We start from the raw sequence: 18,808 nt of genomic DNA, 5'->3' as shown, positions 1-18,808 counted from the left end.
CAGCTCTGTAAATCACTTCTGATTTTATTCAATGGAGGAAAAAAAGACTTTCAGTAAAACACAGTAATCCCCATAGCACACACAGAGAGGACATAAATTAGAGGCACGGCAGAGTGATGTTTAAGGGAAAACGTGTCACCTGGGTATTGGAAAACATCTTCTGCCACACAGCCAGCGGCCTACTGTGCACTGCGAAGGATGCAGAGGAATCAAGTGAAATGACACTGTGGACTTATTGAGCAGAAGTTGATTATCCCTGCACAGAAACGTCTAAATGATAATACAAAAAGGGTTACAAAATACAAAACGGGGGGAGTCTAGCCTAAAAATAAACCATAAATATTCATACTGACACACACTGGTTTTAAAAAAAAAAGCAAAGCAAAAGGAAAAACATCTGCTTCTGTAAACATTTCGAACATAAGGTGTGCATTACAATTTAAAAACCACTGCAGTCGCATACTTATCTGTAGAGAAATGTCAGAAACAAAGACTACGTTAAAAAAAATTGATCTGAAGTGGTTCTGTAACACTGCTGTGAGAACGAGTGATTTCATCAGCCCAAGACTACAAAAAAAAGCACCTAATATTAATCCCGTCACCCTCAGACGCACCTGAAGGCACCGTCTGACAGCAAAGACTGCTAGGAAGTTGTGTTGTATGAATGAAAGCAGAGATGCATTTGAACTGTGGAAAGGGAGGGGAAGTGAAGTGAAGAATGGGCTTCAGATATGACAAGTAAAACATTTGTTTTGGTTTGGATGCCTTTTGATCTGGACATGATTATGTAAACAACCAAGTGTCATTAAAAAGAGGTCCAAGATTTGGGTGACATGGCTGGTTTTAGGAGTTCCAGCAGTACACAACATCCAAATGTCTTCAGGGTTTAGCTCCAATTTTAAAATCGACGGGGAACCCTTCTAAGGCAACCGTAAAGCTACAGATGAAGCCTGAAACAGGTAAACGCCCCGATTGTGCAGAGAGACGACGAGTCGATTCTTATTCCCTTTTTCCAGCCCGTCATCCTGCTAATCCTGCATGCTAATTCACAGTTTAACCCTAGCCCTACTTGGAACTAATATAAAAAGAAAATAAAAACAAACAGGATATGTCACATTTCTGGATGTGTTTACTTTGTGTGTTTTTATATTTCCAGTAGAAAAAAAAACAAAAAAAAGACGAAACCTGACGACAGCAGTCAAACCGAACACTTCATGAGAAAGTTAGAGCCCTAAAAATATTACAGATTGAGGATAAATAGTGTGGATTTTTCCTTTACAGCTCGTCTGATGTGTCCTGCTTTGTTGCCGTTTATTTATATGCAGCAAGTCACATCCAAAATATACAGTGTATTTAAAAACAAAAACAATTGGGTGTAATTTTGCGCCATGACGTCACCAACAGGGATACTGTCAAAACATAACTTACAGCACAATGAGGCAAAGTGGTAAAAGTGACTGGAAAACCTGCGAGAGTCTGTAGTTAGTATGTACAAGCTGCTGATCCTGTACCCTGTGTTTAACAGATAAATCAAAGGTCCCTATAGGAGTTTTCACTTTAAGGCGAACAAAGTGAAGACGCAGATTCGCACGTCAAGCACCGATCAGAGGGGAGGACTGGAGTTGTTCAGAAACATGCTCGACAGGGAGGTCAACAGCTACACAAGTTCTGGCACATCAAGTTTTGTTTTCCCAAACAGCAAGAGCTGTCTTCTGTCGACCCCTCCGGACAATTTGCTAATTACATACGAGTTTTACTGTGACACAAAAAGAAATCGATTACCATTGTTCCCTCGGTGGAGTTGGAGGAAAGCGCGCAGGGCAGCGAGGCGACTAGACCTAAAGGTGACAAACCCCAACACGCCTCCATTCGCTCCCGCTTTATTTTCATGATTACAGTCCAAACTGCGGTTGGGATTTGCCTGAGTGTGTGACAGGGAGCTCCTCCAGGTCAGGCTCAGGACGGGCTCGTCTCCGTCGTCGGCTCGTCGCCTCGTTGGCTACCAGCTCATAAGGGAGGAGCGTCCCAGGGTCATAAAGTACACCTGGCTGGCGCCGCCTTGACGCACAGAGGCGAAAAAGACCTTAAAAAAAAAAAAAAAAAAAAGATGTTTTGGGTGGAACAAAAGATACAGACACCAAAAAGTACTGACCACAAGAGACATGCTACTATTTTATAATATGCCAAGTTAAAAAAAAAAGCATTTCATTCTGACCTTGTCATTCCTCTCGCAAAGAAATTTAAGTCTCTGGGCTCTTTTGTGCATAAAGACGCCGTCCAGGTGCCCCGTCTCCACTGAGCGGATCTCGATGGCCTTCTCCCCCCAGCCCATTATCTGGTTTGACCTAATGTAGGCTGCAGCAGAACAAGGAGCACGTTACCTTCATGAGCCCATGATCAATTTGTTTAGTTTCCGTTTAGGAATGCCTCCTTACCCACTGACGTCGGCATTTCTCCCCACTGCAGCACCACGTCCTTGGTTATGCGCCCGTAGGTGTTCACGTAGACGCCCTCGTCCTCGTAGCACACCAGCAGCTCGATGCCGTCCGTGTTGGGGAGGATGATGATGGCGTGGCACTGAATGTTGGTCTGGATCTGGAGAAACGGAGAGTCAGGCGGTAAAGAGCGGAAAACGACACCGTGGGCTTCACGGTCCGGGCCCGAACGCTTACATGTGTGGGCAGGTAGATGTCGTAGACGGCGCCGGAATCCACGTCGACGGCATGGAAGCCTGAGCAGGAGCCGTAGATGACCTTTAACCTCTGGCCCTCCTCCACGGTCAAGTCAACCAGCAGAGGCTTGTGCACGAGGTCTCCGAAAGACTAAAGACCAGCCAGGTGCGTGTTAGATTCAGAGATGTTTTCAGTGTCGGGTTGTAATTTGGCAAAATGTAAAAGTTTCATGTGGTAAAAATCCTTTGACTAGAAAACTGAATCCGTCATGCTCCTTACTTTGAATGCCATGAATTTATGGTAGGGTTTGGGAGCCCAGGCGTACACTTCCACAGAGTTCTTCAAGGCCAACACCAAAAACTTAATCCTCTCGTATTTCACTGCAATGTTCAGGGAAAAAAAAAAAAAAGAAAAAATTTCAGGTAATCATCTAAGATGATTTCTGGTTCACAAATAAGATTGAAATAAATATAATGTACTCATAAAATTTAAAGAAACGACAAAACATACCGACTTTGTAGTGGACGCAGCCCTCGAGGTCGCCCACGTTCACCCAGCCCTGCTTCTTCTCCACTTCAGGGTCGTTGTGCAAAATCTTGTTCCTGAGCCACGACAGGTAGTAAACTCGCAGCTTGTTCTTTTTACCTGAAACAGCCCAGAGCAGAACCGTAGAACCGGCTTTGCATAGAAAATACAGAGATTCTGAATTTGGAAATCCGTGTGCAGTCCTCACCCGATATGGTGACCAGAACGTTGAGTCCCTCCAAGACGTCCATCTGTTGGATGCGACGCCGGTTTATCAGCGGGTAGACTTTCCCCTGACCGCTTCGGTCCAGGAGCATCAGCCCGCTCTCTGTCCCGACCAGCAGGTTCACTCCTGAAGCAGACACAGGACAACAAAGTCAATCAGCTCCTATTTCTGGATTTTTTTAATTTATTTATTTTTATTTTAAATCCTACCCCAGAGTGCTGCACACAGGATCTCAGAGTTGAACCTCTTCTTGTACTTGCGGATCTCTGGAGTGTCGCTCGGTGGGCGCGTGTTGACGGGGTTGACGTTGACCACCGATCCTTTACGGGACGGGTCAGACCTCAGTGGGTCAGCGAGCCGACCTTCTTGACCAAATCCAGCTGGAAGAGGCGGACAGAAGCAGTTCTGGTTGGACTTTTTTTTTTTTTTAAATATACAACACTCTCAATCTAAAAAAAACTCCCTGCGATTAGGAGCCAATATGTGAAAAAGGCTTTAAAATAAACCTGACTTTATTTGTAGATGCTTAATACGACATAAAAATATTTTTATTAAACATTTCTTGCCATTTTAAGACTTCTAGATGCCAAACAGAAACATGTCTTATACTGTACATAGTAGTATGGAGGAAGATTTTCCAAATATTCATCCAATATTTATAGGTGTGTAGTAAAACTAATGAGAGTTTTAGATGGGGAAAAAAGCACTAAAATAGTTGAAAGTATAAATATAGTTTTAGTTGCTTTTATTTTAAAGGGTAAACATAACTGAGCATTTAAAAATAATACACAGTCTGTTTCAATATTTCCCAAAATGGCCGCCTCACCCATGTTGTTAAGGGAGCTGCCGCTGGATGGAGAGATCTGAAGAAGACGAGGGTCAATGAAGGGTGTGAACGATGAAGAGGACTTGTGTTTGGACATGGAGTTGTTCTCTGACTGGGACTGGAAGATATTTGACATTAAGAAAGAAACAAGAGTTTTAAAAGGGAAAGCAGCACTGAAGGCTTCAACCTTCAGAAATAATTAGAAAAAGCTGGAAGAGAGTTTTGAAAAGTGCGTCTGAAATTAAATCACACTAAACTTTTCCTGTTTTTACATTTAGCAAATCTTATATACTTAATGTCAGAATAATGAGATTTTTAACATTAAAATGTAATGATAGTCATTATGGCCAACTTAAATTTCAGCAGGAAAAATATCTGAGTGAATTTGCAAACTTTAATCTTGCTGTTTATGCACACAAAAGAAAGTCTTCTCCCTGAAAGGCAAGATAGCTGCAACTTCCATTGATGTTGTGCTTTTGTGTGGGTTTTCTTAAAACGGATGGAAGTGGCTAAATTATGTCGTTGTCTTTGACATTTAGCAAATAGAAATAATTCTGTTGATTCTACCTAAAACGGGAAAAGTTTAGCCAGATTTAAAGTCAGATGGCGAGAACAACAAGGTTGTTTCTTTTTGCACACCATCAATAAATTCTTACAAAACCACTTCAAGCTGAACTTTGTCGACATAAATGGGCAGTAAAACACATTTAAACAAACGGATCACGTGCAGAATGTTAGTTTTTCAGAGACGGGCGGGAGAAGAAACGTTTTAAACGAAAAACGGACGACAAGAACTGAGCTGAAGGAAATTAAAGTCTTTCCAGACGCAGGCCGCTGTGATTTGTTAGAGGAAAAAAAGATTTCTTTAATCACAAGAAATGCAAGTCATTCTAGTCGGAATCGTCCCGCCGTCGTTAATCCAAAGATCCGGTTTAGTTCCCGCCATGTTGTGGCCACATTCTGCTAGCTGGAGGCACCGATGTTAGCGGCGGTTTGATAGGGTGGATTGTGGAGCAGGAGAGAAGAAATAATGCAGGAGCTCAGGGATTAAAACCAGGTGTCAGTGGAGTCAGACGGAGGCGAAAGTGAAGCCAGGAGGATGCAGACAGGAACCAACAGCCAAGGACTGCACAGTCGGTATAGACGGGATCAGATGTGTGCGCGGTGTCTGTAAATTATCTTGTGTTACTAGGCCTGGGCAATACAGTTTAAAATAAAATTGGACATTTTTCCCTTACCGGATTCAATTTAAAAAAAAAAAAAATCTTGCTTTATTTCTAAAAGCAGCTTATATTTCAACCATCCCTTCTGTGAGCTGTGCAAGAGAGTTTTAGGGTCACGCTAGGAGAATTTTTGTTAAATTGTGAGAATATAATCATAACATTAGCAGAAATTCAGACACAGTTTTAACAGAAGAATGTCATAAAGGTTGTTTTAATGAGTACAAAGCTTAAATAATTAATTTAATAAATTCTCTAAAATTTATTCTGTAGACATTGAGACTCCATTCTTGAAACATTATGATTATTTCCTCTATTTAAAAAATTATATTTTGTTGTAGAGTTGACCTGAATTCAAAGTTCAAACAGAAACTCCTCTCAAACAAGATGGCCGCCCTGGGTGTGCTGACATCACTCAACTATTGAAATCCAAAAATTGCTTAAAAAAATAAATAAATCCTGATTTTTTTCCCCCAAAAAACTAAATCTTTAAAAACAAATAATTTGATTAATTGATAAAAAACTGATTCACCCCCCAGTCCTAGTTTTAAATGTTTAGATGAACACAACCTCTCCACATCTGAGCCCGTTTATTCCCAAACCGTCCGCTCCTTGTTTGTTTGCCTCTGTGGTGTGAGGGCGACATACCTCGATGGCAGTGAGCTCGTCCAGGGGAATCTGTGAGCACATTCCAGGACTGGCCTGGCTAGAGGATGACTGGAAGGAGGAAGAGGAGGAGGACGAGGAGCAGGGAGACATGGACATGGAGATGGAGGAAAGGATGGCTGCAGAAGAGGAAGGGGAGTGATGGCTCTGCTGGATAAGGTCGGGCAGGTGGTGAATGCGGCCCGGGAAGCCGTTTTTCTCCGGGAAGCCCTGACTGGGGCCAGAGCCGGGCGAGGAAGAGGAGGAAGATGAGAGACTGACCAACCGCTTTGTGTCAGCTGTGCTCTGGAAGCAAGAACAGGCACACTTGGGCTCGAGCAAGCAGGTGGAGAGGAAGAGGAGCTGCAGGGTTCAGGGCGTTGCAACTTTTTATCCAGACGCAAAAGTATTCACACCCAGTCTGCAATCGATTAGTATTTCTTAAAATTTACTGAATTGTGTTGCAGTTTTGTGTTTACTATTTGAAATAATTATATTTATTGACACAATCTGTGTCCTTCTTTTGTTTAACCTTTGTTTTTAGCAAGACAACAGATGAAAAACAGTCTTTTGGATAATTATGGCACGTTTTCAGAAATGTTAAGCCAAACCAAGCTGATAGTCATATTTCACATATGTTAGAATGGCCTAGTTAAAGTCCAGACCTAAAACCAATTGAGATTCTGAAAATTCCGGCTTCACAGATGCTCTCCATTCAGTCCAAATTTGGTTGTTGTTTTTGGGTGAAATGTGGCAAAATATGAAAAAGTTCAAAGGGTGTGAATACTTCAGCAAATTATTGCATAATACAGTCGTTCATCTTCGAAGAGCAACACCACCGGTTGCAAACGCAAGCTGCATTTTAACAACAAGATCAGTAAAGGTGGAACATCACAACACAGTCAACATGCAGCAAAACGAGGCAGAGAGGAGAATGAACAACACGGAGCCTGGGCCGAGAAAATGAAAACTGGATTTTTGTCAAATTAAAACTTGTTTTTTTGCTTCAGTCGGGAAGGTTTTCTACCTGTCTGATGACCAGGGTGCCGTCTTTGGAGGGGGTGGTGGCTTGTTCGCTCTCCAGGTCTTCCACCAGCATGGTCTTAGCTGAATCTGTCTCTCCGTTGCTCAGCCTCCTGGCAGGGGGTCAGAGGAGGGTTAGGACCATTCAGCTCAGTTTGGGTTTACTGAGCTTCCAGACTCAACTTTCCAGTTTCCAGTCCTTCGTGTTCATTTTAAATATCTGAAATACTAAAGTTTACTTTGAATTTATGATGGATATTTGTGTAGTCTGCAGTTTTTCAATATGGAACCTGGAAAAAAAACTGATACAAGGAATACAAGAAAGAACATTTCCTGTTGGGGAAACACTTTGACTCACCCCGTCCTGGAGTCCTCGGCTCCTGAGGTGGACTCCTCTCCGGCCTCCTGGTCCACCTCCTCCTCGTCCTCCTCGTCCGTGGTGCCGGAGTCGTCGCTCGATGAGGAGTAGTCGGTCACCTTGTGAGGAGGCCGCACGTCGTCCACCGCACGCAGCTCCTTGGCCAGAGCGGTCAGGTCCTGCAAGGATAGATTAAAGACTCTTTCATTTGAACGGTGTTAAAGCATCTGAAGCCAAAGCCACACCGATTCCTCATCGCTTTCTACAAGTTGGCAGAGATCTTTAGGGAGAGAGGCGTCAAGAATTGACAAAGAAAAGTCGCAATGAAGGAACAAAGGAAGAAAGCAAGGGAATAAAAGGAAGGACTGGTGAGTAATAAGGAGAGTTTACTGCATTTCTAGGTTCAAACAGGTTGTTTAGAGACAAACCCAGGCTTGGAGTCAGTAAAAATGTCACCAGGATGCATTGAGACTGTCCTAGTAGCATGTAATCAGGAACCTCATGATGCCGTTTTATAAGGTCAACCACAAGCAGGGAAAGGGACGTTTTCCCGACATGCTCGACAAAACAAACGGGCTGCAATCTGATCCGACAACAAGGTCAGGTGAGATTAGGAGTCGCTCTGACGTGTAGAGAAGCAGCAGGAGTGTGTCTGCATTCAAATCCAGATTCAGGAAGCTGCAGCTGAGGGTTAACCTGCTTTGTGTTGATGGCGAGCGGTGAACAGGAGGAAGTGGCAGGCATGAGAGAAGCTGCTGCATCGTCATCATCATTCACATTTACTGGTGCAATGCAGGGAGTGGAGTGAAGGTGCGGTCATAATGGGTTCCTACACATCGTTCATGGAAATATGTTGAACTTTCCCAAACTTTGGTTTCCGGAGCTCCCAGTCCTTTGGGATCATTTTAAAATTTAAAAATAAGTTTGCTGTGAAATATGGCCGATATTTCTACACTCGACAGAATCCGACAAATCAGAGACTGGAAGGAAACAAAGGAAGGAAGGGAAAATTAAAGAAAGAGAACAAAGGACAAGAAAAGGGACGGAAGGATGTAGGACACAAGGAAGGAAGGAAACAGTAAGGGGAAGGACATACAGAAGGAAAGGAGAAGGGACAACAGCAGCTAACAAAATGGGAAAAGAAATAAAGTCTGTAAAAACGCATATTTTTCCGAGTTTATTTAAATTTTTCCCATATTTACCCCAAACTCAAAAACTCAGGTAGAAAATCTAAGCTTTTCCAAAGTGTGTAGGAACCCTGAGCATAACAAGGATGTGATGATGACGCAAACGCGTGAACGACGCTTACCATGTCACCCTGGGTTGGAAAATTAAGAGTGGCAGAAAACAGAGGGCAAGAGAAAAATAAAAACAGGTTCCAGCTGTTCACCATCAAGTGTGCAATCAGGATTTTGATTTTCCTGTCAGTTTTGATCAACTTCTGGACATCGGAGCAGTAAAAACCAGGCAGAGGAAACACTTTGACTCCTACAATCTGCACTGAATTCAGGGAACTTTGTTAGAAAATTCCAGACTTTGGTTTCAAAGACTTATGAAATTTGGACAGTAAAATACAGTAAAAGTAAAAATTCAGTTCTTTTGTTTTTTTTTGTCTTTCAGATAAAAAACAAAACAAAAAAAACATTCAGATGGTTTAATCCGTTTTGTTTTTCTGTTCATATCTAGATGTGGAAAATCAAATAAATTCTACACCATCCAAAGCATTTCTTGTAGATTATTTTCCTTTTTCTAAAACACTGATCTCTGATATTAAATTTTTTTCTTGGAAAAAGCAATCAACCTATTTAGATCATGAATTATTTGTTTATGATCTAAATATAAATAAATCAACAAAAAGATTGCTTCATTTTTCACATTTTTATCTTTCACATGAGAAATAAAGTTGGGAAAATTGACACGTTTTTTGAAAGTTTTTATTGAGATTGAGAACTTACAGCTGGTCGAGTGGGCCTGGAGGAGTTCTTCTCTTCTTGTTTTTTTGGGATGTTTTCCGGACGCTGCAGAGGCGAGCCTTCAGATTTAGACGAAGCTTTATGAAAACAAAACGGCATTAGTGAGGAGGAGAAACGCAACACGGACAGAGGCTGTTTTTAATCTTGTAGCCGTTTGTTAGTAAAGTATGTGAAATGTGTACAGTACCAGGCGACTCACAACGTGGCCTGAAGCGGTCACCCGGACTGGCCTGGGAGCTGGCGTTGGAGCCCGAGGAGCTGCCGCTGCCGGGCCGAGACTGCAGCTTCTCCACTCTGTCCCACAGGGGGCGCTGCTCCACATTACTGCGACGCAAAAAAAAGTCAACGGCACAACCTGAAGTAAACCGTCTACAATAAATGTATGTGCCCCTGTGTTATTCAGCAGAGCGTCATGGTGCAGTTCTGCTTGACAAATCAAGTGAGTTATGGTGACATGACATGATGATTGATTATTACTCAGCCACCCTCTGGTTATCAAGAATGGCTTGTAAATGAAACCTCTCACAGTACCTTGCAAAACTATGGCAAGGCAGTGAACTTTTCACATTTTATCAGGTAACAGCAATAACTTGACAAATACAATAAACTTGATTGTATTTTGAGATTTGAAGTCATAAACAGACACTATTTCGACATGAACATGTTAACCACTGTGCTACCAAGCACTTTTAAAAGGTCTGATTCTTTTTCTGTTTTCTGAGTTTAGCCATAAAAACAAAAGAAACAAAAAGAAACCCTGGCTTCAAAATCCAACATGGCTGGCAGGTTTTGAAAATGTGGTAATAACCAGTTTACTTGCACTTCTGTGGCTCAATTGTTCAAAGGTTAAAACATCTGAGAAGTACATCATTAAAGGTGTGTAATGCTAATTGTAGTCGGCCTCTTCGTTTTTATCTTTGAACTAGGATCTGGGTGAAATGTCAAAGCCAACTTGAATGCGTTCCAGTTCAAGCCTCAGAAAAATGCCGCTAGTTTCTGGTTCTTTGTTGGCTTCTTTTGTTGGTTGTTAACGGTATATTCCGACAGAAACAATTATATATATATATTTTTTTTATTTATTTTTTTTTTTTGTCTGATTGTATTAGCTCAACCTCACAGTTCAGCGGAAAAATAACACCTTTAACGTGGAAAACAAATAACTTCTACATTTTCTGTACATTTTAGATTAGTCTTGGTGAAAATGTAAAATAATTGCTCATGGTTGGATAAATGAAAGTTGTCCGTCACTGACCTGCCAACGCTCCTCTGGTTGGGCTGAGACGGCAGCGGGGACTCTCTGCGAGACAACACAGGAGACCTGGATGTTGTCCTCACTGGTACCTGTCAGAGACAGACAAAGGCGTTTCCGATAAATATTTCATTTCGCTTCTGTTGTCACAAATTAGAAAGAATTTTAAAACTTTACACACAAACATACAATGCTGTGAAGAAGTGCTGCTGCCTCGCAAAATACGGCCATTTTGCTGAGCTTAGAGCAGCCCCACACACATCTTTCTTATTGCTTATATCATGAACTTTGACCTTAGTTGAGTGAAGTGAGGTGTGCAGATGTTCCCTTTAATAGATGAAATTACAATTTGAAAGTATTTTTTTTTCTCGCATTTATTTAAATTTGATTTTACCAGAGGTGGGTAGAGAATCCAAAAATTTTACTTCAGTAGCAAGCAAAATTTCTCAGTATGAGAAAGTAAAAGTAAAAAAAATGGATGTCCAAGAAATTACAAGAGAGTAAAAAAGTATTTGGTAAAAAAAAAAGGTTTTGATTATTTTAAGGACCGAAATCAGAATAATTTAAACAACAACAATACTTTATAATACTCAAGTAAAACTAGAAATTACAATGTAATAAAACTACTGCTACCTTTTCAAAAAGTTACTCAAGCAAATATAAGTGGTTACCACCCTACTCTGGATTTGACGTTGAAGGGAAGACACTTTACCAACAGCATTGTGTATCTGCACCAGAAAAAGTCTTGAGTAGGCCTGTCACAATAACAAATTTTGCTGAGCGATTAATTGTCTAAAAAAATTATTGCGACAAACAATAATATTGTTCAAGACCTTTTGACACTGATTTCATGGAAATGACTAATAATTCATGTGATTTCCTGCCATAGATAGATACACTTTATTTTCAAAAGAACACATAACACTGGAACTGATAAACTAAATGAACAAAACAACCAAAAACAAAAATAAAATGCATTCTCAGTCTCCATTAACAAAAAGCGTACTTGAATAAAAGCTAAGCAACATAAAGCGAAAGTGGATATAAATACTGCATTCAACCAAAAGAGTGCAGATTATTAAGTCTGTATACTATATTGCCCTTGATGGGCACATCCGGCTACCTAGGCAGGAAGAGACGATAAAGCCGATAATTAAAATGAGGTCGATAGGTTTAATTTATCGTGCGATTAATTGATTTATCGTTTATCGTGACAGGCCTACTTGAGAGTGAGAAAATAAAAGTAAAATGAGAAGAAGAAAAGCAACCCGTTCACTATGACGTAATGAGCAACACATGAGCCCTTTAAGCCATCTGAGTCATAAAGTCCTTTGTAGTGACTGGGTTTTGTTACTTGAAGATTCAATTCTAATGCATTTTATGAGTTACTTCTGCTGTGACTAAAACGAGATTAAACAAACAAAGGCAGACGGAAAGAGTGAAGGACGATGTGAGAGGAGGAGGCCAACGGTGAGGGGAGGAGGGGAGTGGGATAAGAGCGGCCCTCGCCAGCTCCTTACCTTGGGAGGAACCTCCTCGCCGCTGGTCTGGCGTTCGAGCCGGGTCTGGGCCTGGGGGTGGTGGAGGGGAGGTTGGGGTTGGGGGTCAGGGCGTACAGGCAATGGGTGGTGGTGATGGTGTGGGTCCTGGGAGCGCAGGTGAAGCTGTGCAAAGCTAGAGCTCACGCCGCCAGACTCGCTGAAGGACTGGGAGCGAGAGACCACCGGCGGAGGAGGAGAGGGGGCCGCACTGTTGCTGCTCTTTAGAGCAGCCAGGTGGGACCACTGGACCTTTTAGGGAGTGAGGAAGAGGAGGGGAAGCGAAACAAGCAGACAACACAAGTGAGACACGAGGGGAAGATGCGTGAGGTTTAGCACCTGTGTGTGCTTTGGTAGATACACATGCAGACGGCAGACACGGAACAACACAAAACAATGCGTCCCTTGTTTAAATAAGGCTTCGTTTGTTGCATTTCTTTGGCTCGAATTTGCTTTCGTTTCCGACCAGTCCCCTTAATAAACCTTCAAGTTCGGTTCAGTTGCATATAACGCCAACTTGTGTTGTTGAAAATACTCAGAAAAGATTTCCAAGCAGGAAAACTCAAATTATTCCAATTAAACGTCAATTATAAGAGTATGGAGGAGGAGTAGGAGGAGGAGGAAGGAGTTACCTGAGGCTCCATGGGTCGGTGCATGGCGGAGGCCTCCGAAGCCGAGCCGCCGTTGGAGTAAGGTTCAGAGGAGCGGGGAGGCAGAGGGGGCTGCTTGGAAGGAGGGGCGGACTGAGGGGAGCCCTGAATGTTTTTACGGAAACGCTCGTCAGCCTGAGGACGACAAACATAGGATGAAGGCTTGGGGATATTTTAATGGATGAACCAAATCTGACAGAGGAAAAAAAAAACTAGCAGAAAGGAACTACTTCCGAAAGTGACAACAAAGTCAAATATTTACATAAAATGTAGTTCCCATCTCCTTGTCTTCATTTTTTTTAACAAAGGCAACTGGTGAGAAAGATATTAACATGCTGGAAACTCAGAATTAGACACAATGTTTGAACTGCAAAAACACAAAATCACAGGAAGATTATTTTACTTGTAATATGGGAAAAATGTCCTGTTCCCATATCACAGGTAAAATAATCTTCCAGTGGAACTAGCACTTTCTAACCAACATTAAGGAAATGTTTACTTAAAACAAGCTTGCTGAAAATTTACTTGCATATCAGATTTATCTTATTCCAAGTGCACCAAGATATTTGCAAACCATTAATACATTGTAAGATTTTGTGTTTTTGCAGCGGGCAAACAGATGCACATCTGTAAATACAAAAGCCCAAGGTGAAGAAAGTGGACGGTTAAAGACAGACGAGGGGCTCCTTGCAGACGGGACAGGCTCTGCATGTTAGTTTGGGCCTCAGCCGTCTGCATGCATCTGGCCCTTTGGTTACACACAGACAGCCTTTCAGGCAAATTTCAGAGACAGAAACTTTCATCCAGACCAAAAAATTTCTTTACCACCTCGATATACAATATAACAAAAATAAAAACATTAAGGAAACTATTTGTGTGTGTCAGATAGTGCCTCTATAATTGTAGTGTGTGATGGCAAGCAAGTGGAAGCTGAAAAGAGCAGGCAGCAGGGCAGAGAGAGCCAGGGAGGAGGTTCACCTCTCTGATTGGCTGAGGGGGATGAGCGGCAGCCTCCAAACTTTCTGCCTGGGGGGCTTTAGAGTCAGTGGGGGTTTCAGTAACAGGGGGGCTGCTCTCATCACTCCCGTCTTGCTCTGCTAGCTGGGACTTAGCGTCATCTCCGGGGACAACCAGAGGGGCTTTAGCGGACTCGGAAGCAGCGCCGTCAAGGCCCTCGGCTTTAGGGGACGGGGTGTGGGCTCCGTCGGGGGGCAGTGTGGAGGTCTGCGGGGGTTTGCTACGGTCTAGTGGGGGATTTGTCTTGTCGCCAGGCTGCGGTTTGGATTCATGCTGCAGCGACAGCAGGTAGGCCTGCTCCTGCTGCAAGCGCTTATGGAGGCGCTCTGCCTTGCGCTGCTCCTCCAGCTCGCGCCACTTGAACTCCTGTTGCAGAGCGCGGTGGTGGAAACACATGAGCTAATGCCGTTTTGTTTGATTCAGCCTTTATTATAAAACAGATACATGACACAAACTAAAAGAAGTACAAAAACACAAAGTGTCCGTCAATGGAAACCTGAAATTAGGCCGTCAGTATGAGATGCAGTGCTTCTAAATACATCTGCACTCCTTGAACTTTCCCACATTTTGCCTCATGAATGCAAACTTTTATGCATTTCACTGAAACTTTTGTGGGAAAAACTAAAGTGATGCATGATTGTGAAACAGAGTGAAAAAGCTCACACTCAGTTTTCTTTCTTTAATCATAAAAACCTGAAAGGTGTGGAACACTGCAAAACAAATTTTGTAGTCTAGTTTCTAGTGCAAATATCTCAGTACATTTGACAAAACTATCTTACAAGTAACTTTTCAGCACAATATAAAACCTTGTTTAGGTCAATAATGCCTTAATAAAGATTTAAACTAATAGTTCCACAGACGGATTATCTCACTTATAACAAGATGTTTTCCTGCGCTACAAGTGAAAATCTGCCAGTGGAACTAGTAGTTTAAAAAAATTACTATTGAGGCAATATTGACATAAAACAATCTCCTATTTCTTGCTGAAAAGTTACGTGCACTTTAGTTTTTTTTCCTATCTCAGGTGTACTAAGATATTTGCTCTAGAAACGTAAAAAACTGGTGAGATTTTGTGATCTTGCAGTGCATGCCTTTTTCATTCAGCCCCTTTATTCTGATGCTTCTAAATAAAATCCTGGTCAATCAACTTCCTTCAGAAAAAAAGCCAGAATGGGGCATGTTGGGGATTCAAGAAACATCTAAAACCCAGCACACACACTGTTTCACCATAAAGAAATAAATGACAAAGTGAGTGTTGACAGTGTGCATGTGTGTCTGATAAACTGACCAGCAGCATGGCCTGTTCTCGGAGCAGCTGCTCCTGCAGTTTCTCCAGGTGCCGCTGCTCCTCCTCCAGCTGACGCCGGATGTACTCCTGTTGGTCAAACGCAGCACCAGAACAGAAATCATGACTAGAACCTCACGACCCGACTTCTTATCGTCTGATAATTTAGATTAAATTTCCCAGATTATGAATAAACTGACCTGTTCGCGGTCGTTCCTCCTCTTCTCCTCCTCGGCTCGCCGGCGCTCTTCCTCCTCTTTACGCCGGCGATCCATCTCCTCCATTCGCCTCTTTTCCTCCTGCTCCCGCCGGCGCTGCTCACGCTCCTGTTGCCTCCTCATCTCCCGCTCCCGTCTCTGTTGCTGCAGATTAAAAAGCGAAACGTCAACGTTTCCGAGAAGCGACCCAACCCTTCCCGCTCCGCATGTAAAAAACAACAAACATCCAACCTCTTCTAGCCGCCGTCTCTGCTCCTTCTGTTGTTCGATGCGTTTCTGTCTTTCAGCCAGTAGTTGGCGCTTGTACTCCTCCTGCTCACGGAGCTGCTGCTCCTGGAGGAGTTGCTGGTGGCGGAGCGCCTCTGACCGCTCCTTGTTCTCCTGCTGCAGGCGGATGAAGTCGCGCCGCAGAGTCGACTCTCCCGGCACGTTGACGATAGAGCTGCATGTGACGGAGGAGAGGAGAAAACGGTTACGGTTTCTGAAGAAGGGGACGATGTGAGGAGGTGATGAAGTTAGTAGACGGTACCTCGGCTCTCCTTCCTGCTCTGGAGGATCCTCTTCCTCATCCTCACTGCCGCTGTACTCGTATTCGGTTTCATCTGCACCGTAAAACAACATTTTGCTTTAACACGTCAAAATTGTTTTATTCTGAATTGAAGCACTACTTCAACAAACCACGCCTCACCCTTCTCTCCTCTCTTCTTCTTGGTGCGGTCGATGTGGTCTTTGAGCTGGATCCTGACCTGCCGCTCGTTGGGCTGGTCCCGGATGAAGGGATGCTTCAGCAGCTGCTCGGTCGGAGGCCGCTGCGTGTAGTTCTTCACTAGACAGCTCTCGATGAAGCTGAAAAACTTCTTGGACCTGCCGAAAATGCAGAGGAGCATCATGGGAAAGTGAAAACAAGACAGGAGGAGCTGGATGAATATTATGTGCTCGAAGGGGCAAAATGGAAAAAGTTGATAAACCATTATTTCTTAATTGATGAAATAGTCCCAATATCTAGATTGAAACCCGACTGATGAGCTCATCGGCTCGCCATTCCACCACTCGAGCTCTTATTGTCATCATTCTGCTGGAAATATCTCACTCTGAATCAGCTTGAGAAGTAAGCTCGTCACTGATGAGGTTTGTCTTTCGTAGCCACGCTCTGTGTCAGCGTCAGTAAAATGAGACGCAATTTTCAGATAAATTAATTCATATTTGTCATCAGGAAAAGGAAAATTCTTGTAAAATAAAATCATAAGGCAACAATTAATTCCAATTCTGCCTGTAAACCGTAAAACTTACAATGAGACTGAAAAAATTACTTTAGTTGTTTGAACGATTCCCCCTAAACTAGAGCTGGACAACAACAGGATGACACAAGGATGGTGAAATTGTGTTATTTTGCACAAGTGAAAATATATTGGAACAGTTCCTTTGGTATTAAAGCGCAGCAACTCCCAACACATCTGTGAGCTCATTCTAAATAACCTTTCGTCATATGTGAGCCATGAACATCCTCATCACTCCTACAGCTTCCTTAAATTACTTGAAACTTAAATCACACCATGGAGCAATCAATTTGTGGTATGTAACCAAAAAAATGTAAGATCTAGAGTCGAGAGGAGAAAAAATCTGGGTTGTTTCTGCTGCCAAGAGAGGCTGCCAGGACAGGTGCAGCACAGATGTTCAGCTCGGCACCAATGTGTTTGGATCTAAGCCTCTGTGGCTGCCTGAGATAAAAATCTGACTGCACATAAAAAGAGAAAGCAACGAAAGCTTCACCGTGAGTTGAAACAAGCTAAATTTAAGATGTCAGCATGAAAGTGGATTGGAAGGGATACAGAAATAATCACCAAGACAAACTAAAGACGTCAGATTTACGTGAAACTCACCATTTTTTGGATTTGAGCCTCGGAGGAGGGTTTCTTGGGATGAGGAAGAGCGCTCGCATGGGGTGCATGTCGCAAAGCGCTGCAAGGCAAGTCGTAAACTCGTTAGGAATCAAAGAAATCAACAGGTAAAATAAATAAAGCTGCAAAACAAAAACTCACGCGGCGCGCCCTCCGCCATCTCGATTGCGGTGATGCCGCAGGACCACAGATCGCTCTGCGACACAGCAAAACATTCCCATGAAGCAAACCCGGACAGGTGCATGGACACATCAACAAGGACACAATGTGAGCGCCCGACCCTTACCCGGTAATCATACGTGGCATCTGGGTTCTCGTCGCAAGCGATGACCTCCGGGGCCATCCAATACGGAGTCCCGATGAATGTGTTTCTCCTCCCGACTGTCCGATCCAGCTGGGCGCTCACACCGAAATCCACTGAAGAGGAAGTGGCGTGAAGACCAGTGGGATACGACTACGTAGGGTTATTGAAGTGTGCAGATGTCGAACTCACCCAGCTTCACTTCGGCGTTCTCAGTCAGCAGGACGTTCTGGCCTTTGATGTCACGGTGGATCACATGGTGGGCGTGTAAGTGGGCCAAACCCTGAGGAAGGTAGACAGGTTACATTGGTGATGGGAAAAAAATAAATAAATAAACAGGCAATCTGAAAAGGAAAGAGCTGAAAAGTTTAATGAATTAATTGACTACTGAAATAATCAAGTAGTGAGACTCAAAAAAAGGCAATTTGCTGAAAGAAAAGACACATTCAGAGCAGTAATTAAGCCAAAACTGCACAAAACACATATTTTTGAAATAGAAATTAGTTTCCTTAATATGATGCTGCAACCAAATGATATAGAAGAAGCTTACTCTAAGAATCTCTCTGGAAATATAGGCAATCCAGTCTTCCTTCAGCTGGTTTCCCTTTGTGTTCTTCACCAGGTCTGTGATCGAACCAGCACCACAAAACTCCATCACCAGCTGCAAAAACACACATCATCAGAGGACACCAGACAACAACATGAACTATGTGATCCAGGAAGGCAGCAGGGCTTACCCAGAGCTGGTCGTCATGTCCCGGGGGACTCTTCTTAATGAAAGCACCGTAGTAGGTGGCTATGTTTCTGTGGTGGGAGTACTTCTTAAGCATATTGATCTCCAGTTTAATTTCCTCCTCTTCATCCTGTACGTACAAGATTAAGGCAAACAGAAACATCCTGGTTAGAAAAGGAAAAACAAGTATTTGTTGTAATCACTAAAGAGGAGCCAGTCTTAAATTATCTAATAGGTGAAAATTCATCAGATTTTCTAGATGAATTTTTATCTAGAAAATGCTGTGCTGCAGTTAACAGGAATTTAAATATGAAACCTGGAAAAACTGAAAGTGGAAAGACTGAAGGGAAGACACCAGGAAGGAAAGGATTGGAAGGGAGGAAAGGAAAGAAAGAAAGAAAGAAAGAAAGAAAGAAAGAAAGAAAGAAAGAAAGAAAGAAAGAAAGAAAGA

General features: G+C 42.8%; 1 protein-coding gene across 9 annotated transcripts in view; it reads right to left on the bottom strand.

Annotated features, from left to right (window-relative positions):
* Nucleotides 1-6: 6 nt before the first annotated feature.
* LOC103475444 (mitogen-activated protein kinase kinase kinase kinase 4) overlaps nucleotides 7-18,808 on the bottom strand; it is a 36,441-nt gene continuing 17,639 nt past the window's right edge. The window contains exons 4-33 of one of the 9 annotated variants that reach the window (XM_008427053.2): nucleotides 18,362-18,487; nucleotides 18,175-18,285; nucleotides 17,817-17,907; nucleotides 17,610-17,740; nucleotides 17,465-17,519; nucleotides 17,306-17,384; nucleotides 16,114-16,289; nucleotides 15,955-16,027; nucleotides 15,657-15,867; nucleotides 15,408-15,569; nucleotides 15,211-15,297; nucleotides 13,884-14,288; nucleotides 12,888-13,040; nucleotides 12,238-12,507; nucleotides 10,721-10,809; nucleotides 9,656-9,792; nucleotides 9,451-9,545; nucleotides 8,805-8,813; nucleotides 7,496-7,674; nucleotides 7,142-7,250; nucleotides 6,118-6,420; nucleotides 4,250-4,367; nucleotides 3,633-3,803; nucleotides 3,406-3,549; nucleotides 3,183-3,317; nucleotides 2,952-3,052; nucleotides 2,673-2,822; nucleotides 2,436-2,595; nucleotides 2,216-2,355; nucleotides 7-2,083 (exon numbers count right to left, since the gene is read on the bottom strand). In XM_008427053.2, coding sequence (XP_008425275.1) covers nucleotides 2,000-2,083; nucleotides 2,216-2,355; nucleotides 2,436-2,595; nucleotides 2,673-2,822; nucleotides 2,952-3,052; nucleotides 3,183-3,317; nucleotides 3,406-3,549; nucleotides 3,633-3,803; nucleotides 4,250-4,367; nucleotides 6,118-6,420; nucleotides 7,142-7,250; nucleotides 7,496-7,674; nucleotides 8,805-8,813; nucleotides 9,451-9,545; nucleotides 9,656-9,792; nucleotides 10,721-10,809; nucleotides 12,238-12,507; nucleotides 12,888-13,040; nucleotides 13,884-14,288; nucleotides 15,211-15,297; nucleotides 15,408-15,569; nucleotides 15,657-15,867; nucleotides 15,955-16,027; nucleotides 16,114-16,289; nucleotides 17,306-17,384; nucleotides 17,465-17,519; nucleotides 17,610-17,740; nucleotides 17,817-17,907; nucleotides 18,175-18,285; nucleotides 18,362-18,487 — 4,254 coding nt within the window. In that variant the 3' untranslated portion in view covers nucleotides 7-1,999. The remainder of the gene's footprint in view (nucleotides 2,084-2,215; nucleotides 2,356-2,435; nucleotides 2,596-2,672; nucleotides 2,823-2,951; nucleotides 3,053-3,182; nucleotides 3,318-3,405; nucleotides 3,550-3,632; nucleotides 3,804-4,249; nucleotides 4,368-6,117; nucleotides 6,421-7,141; nucleotides 7,251-7,495; nucleotides 7,675-8,804; nucleotides 8,814-9,450; nucleotides 9,546-9,655; nucleotides 9,793-10,720; nucleotides 10,810-12,237; nucleotides 12,508-12,887; nucleotides 13,041-13,883; nucleotides 14,289-15,210; nucleotides 15,298-15,407; nucleotides 15,570-15,656; nucleotides 15,868-15,954; nucleotides 16,028-16,113; nucleotides 16,290-17,305; nucleotides 17,385-17,464; nucleotides 17,520-17,609; nucleotides 17,741-17,816; nucleotides 17,908-18,174; nucleotides 18,286-18,361; nucleotides 18,488-18,808) is intronic. The other 8 variants (XM_008427125.2, XM_017302644.1, XM_008427167.2 and 5 more) reach the window with 8 other exon arrangements.

This window comes from Poecilia reticulata, linkage group LG2 (genome assembly GCF_000633615.1).
Source record: "Poecilia reticulata strain Guanapo linkage group LG2, Guppy_female_1.0+MT, whole genome shotgun sequence".
NCBI lineage: Eukaryota > Metazoa > Chordata > Actinopteri > Cyprinodontiformes > Poeciliidae > Poecilia > Poecilia reticulata.
The sequence above is the reverse complement of the archived record's forward strand: the minus strand, read 5'-3'. Positions and strand labels throughout refer to the sequence as shown.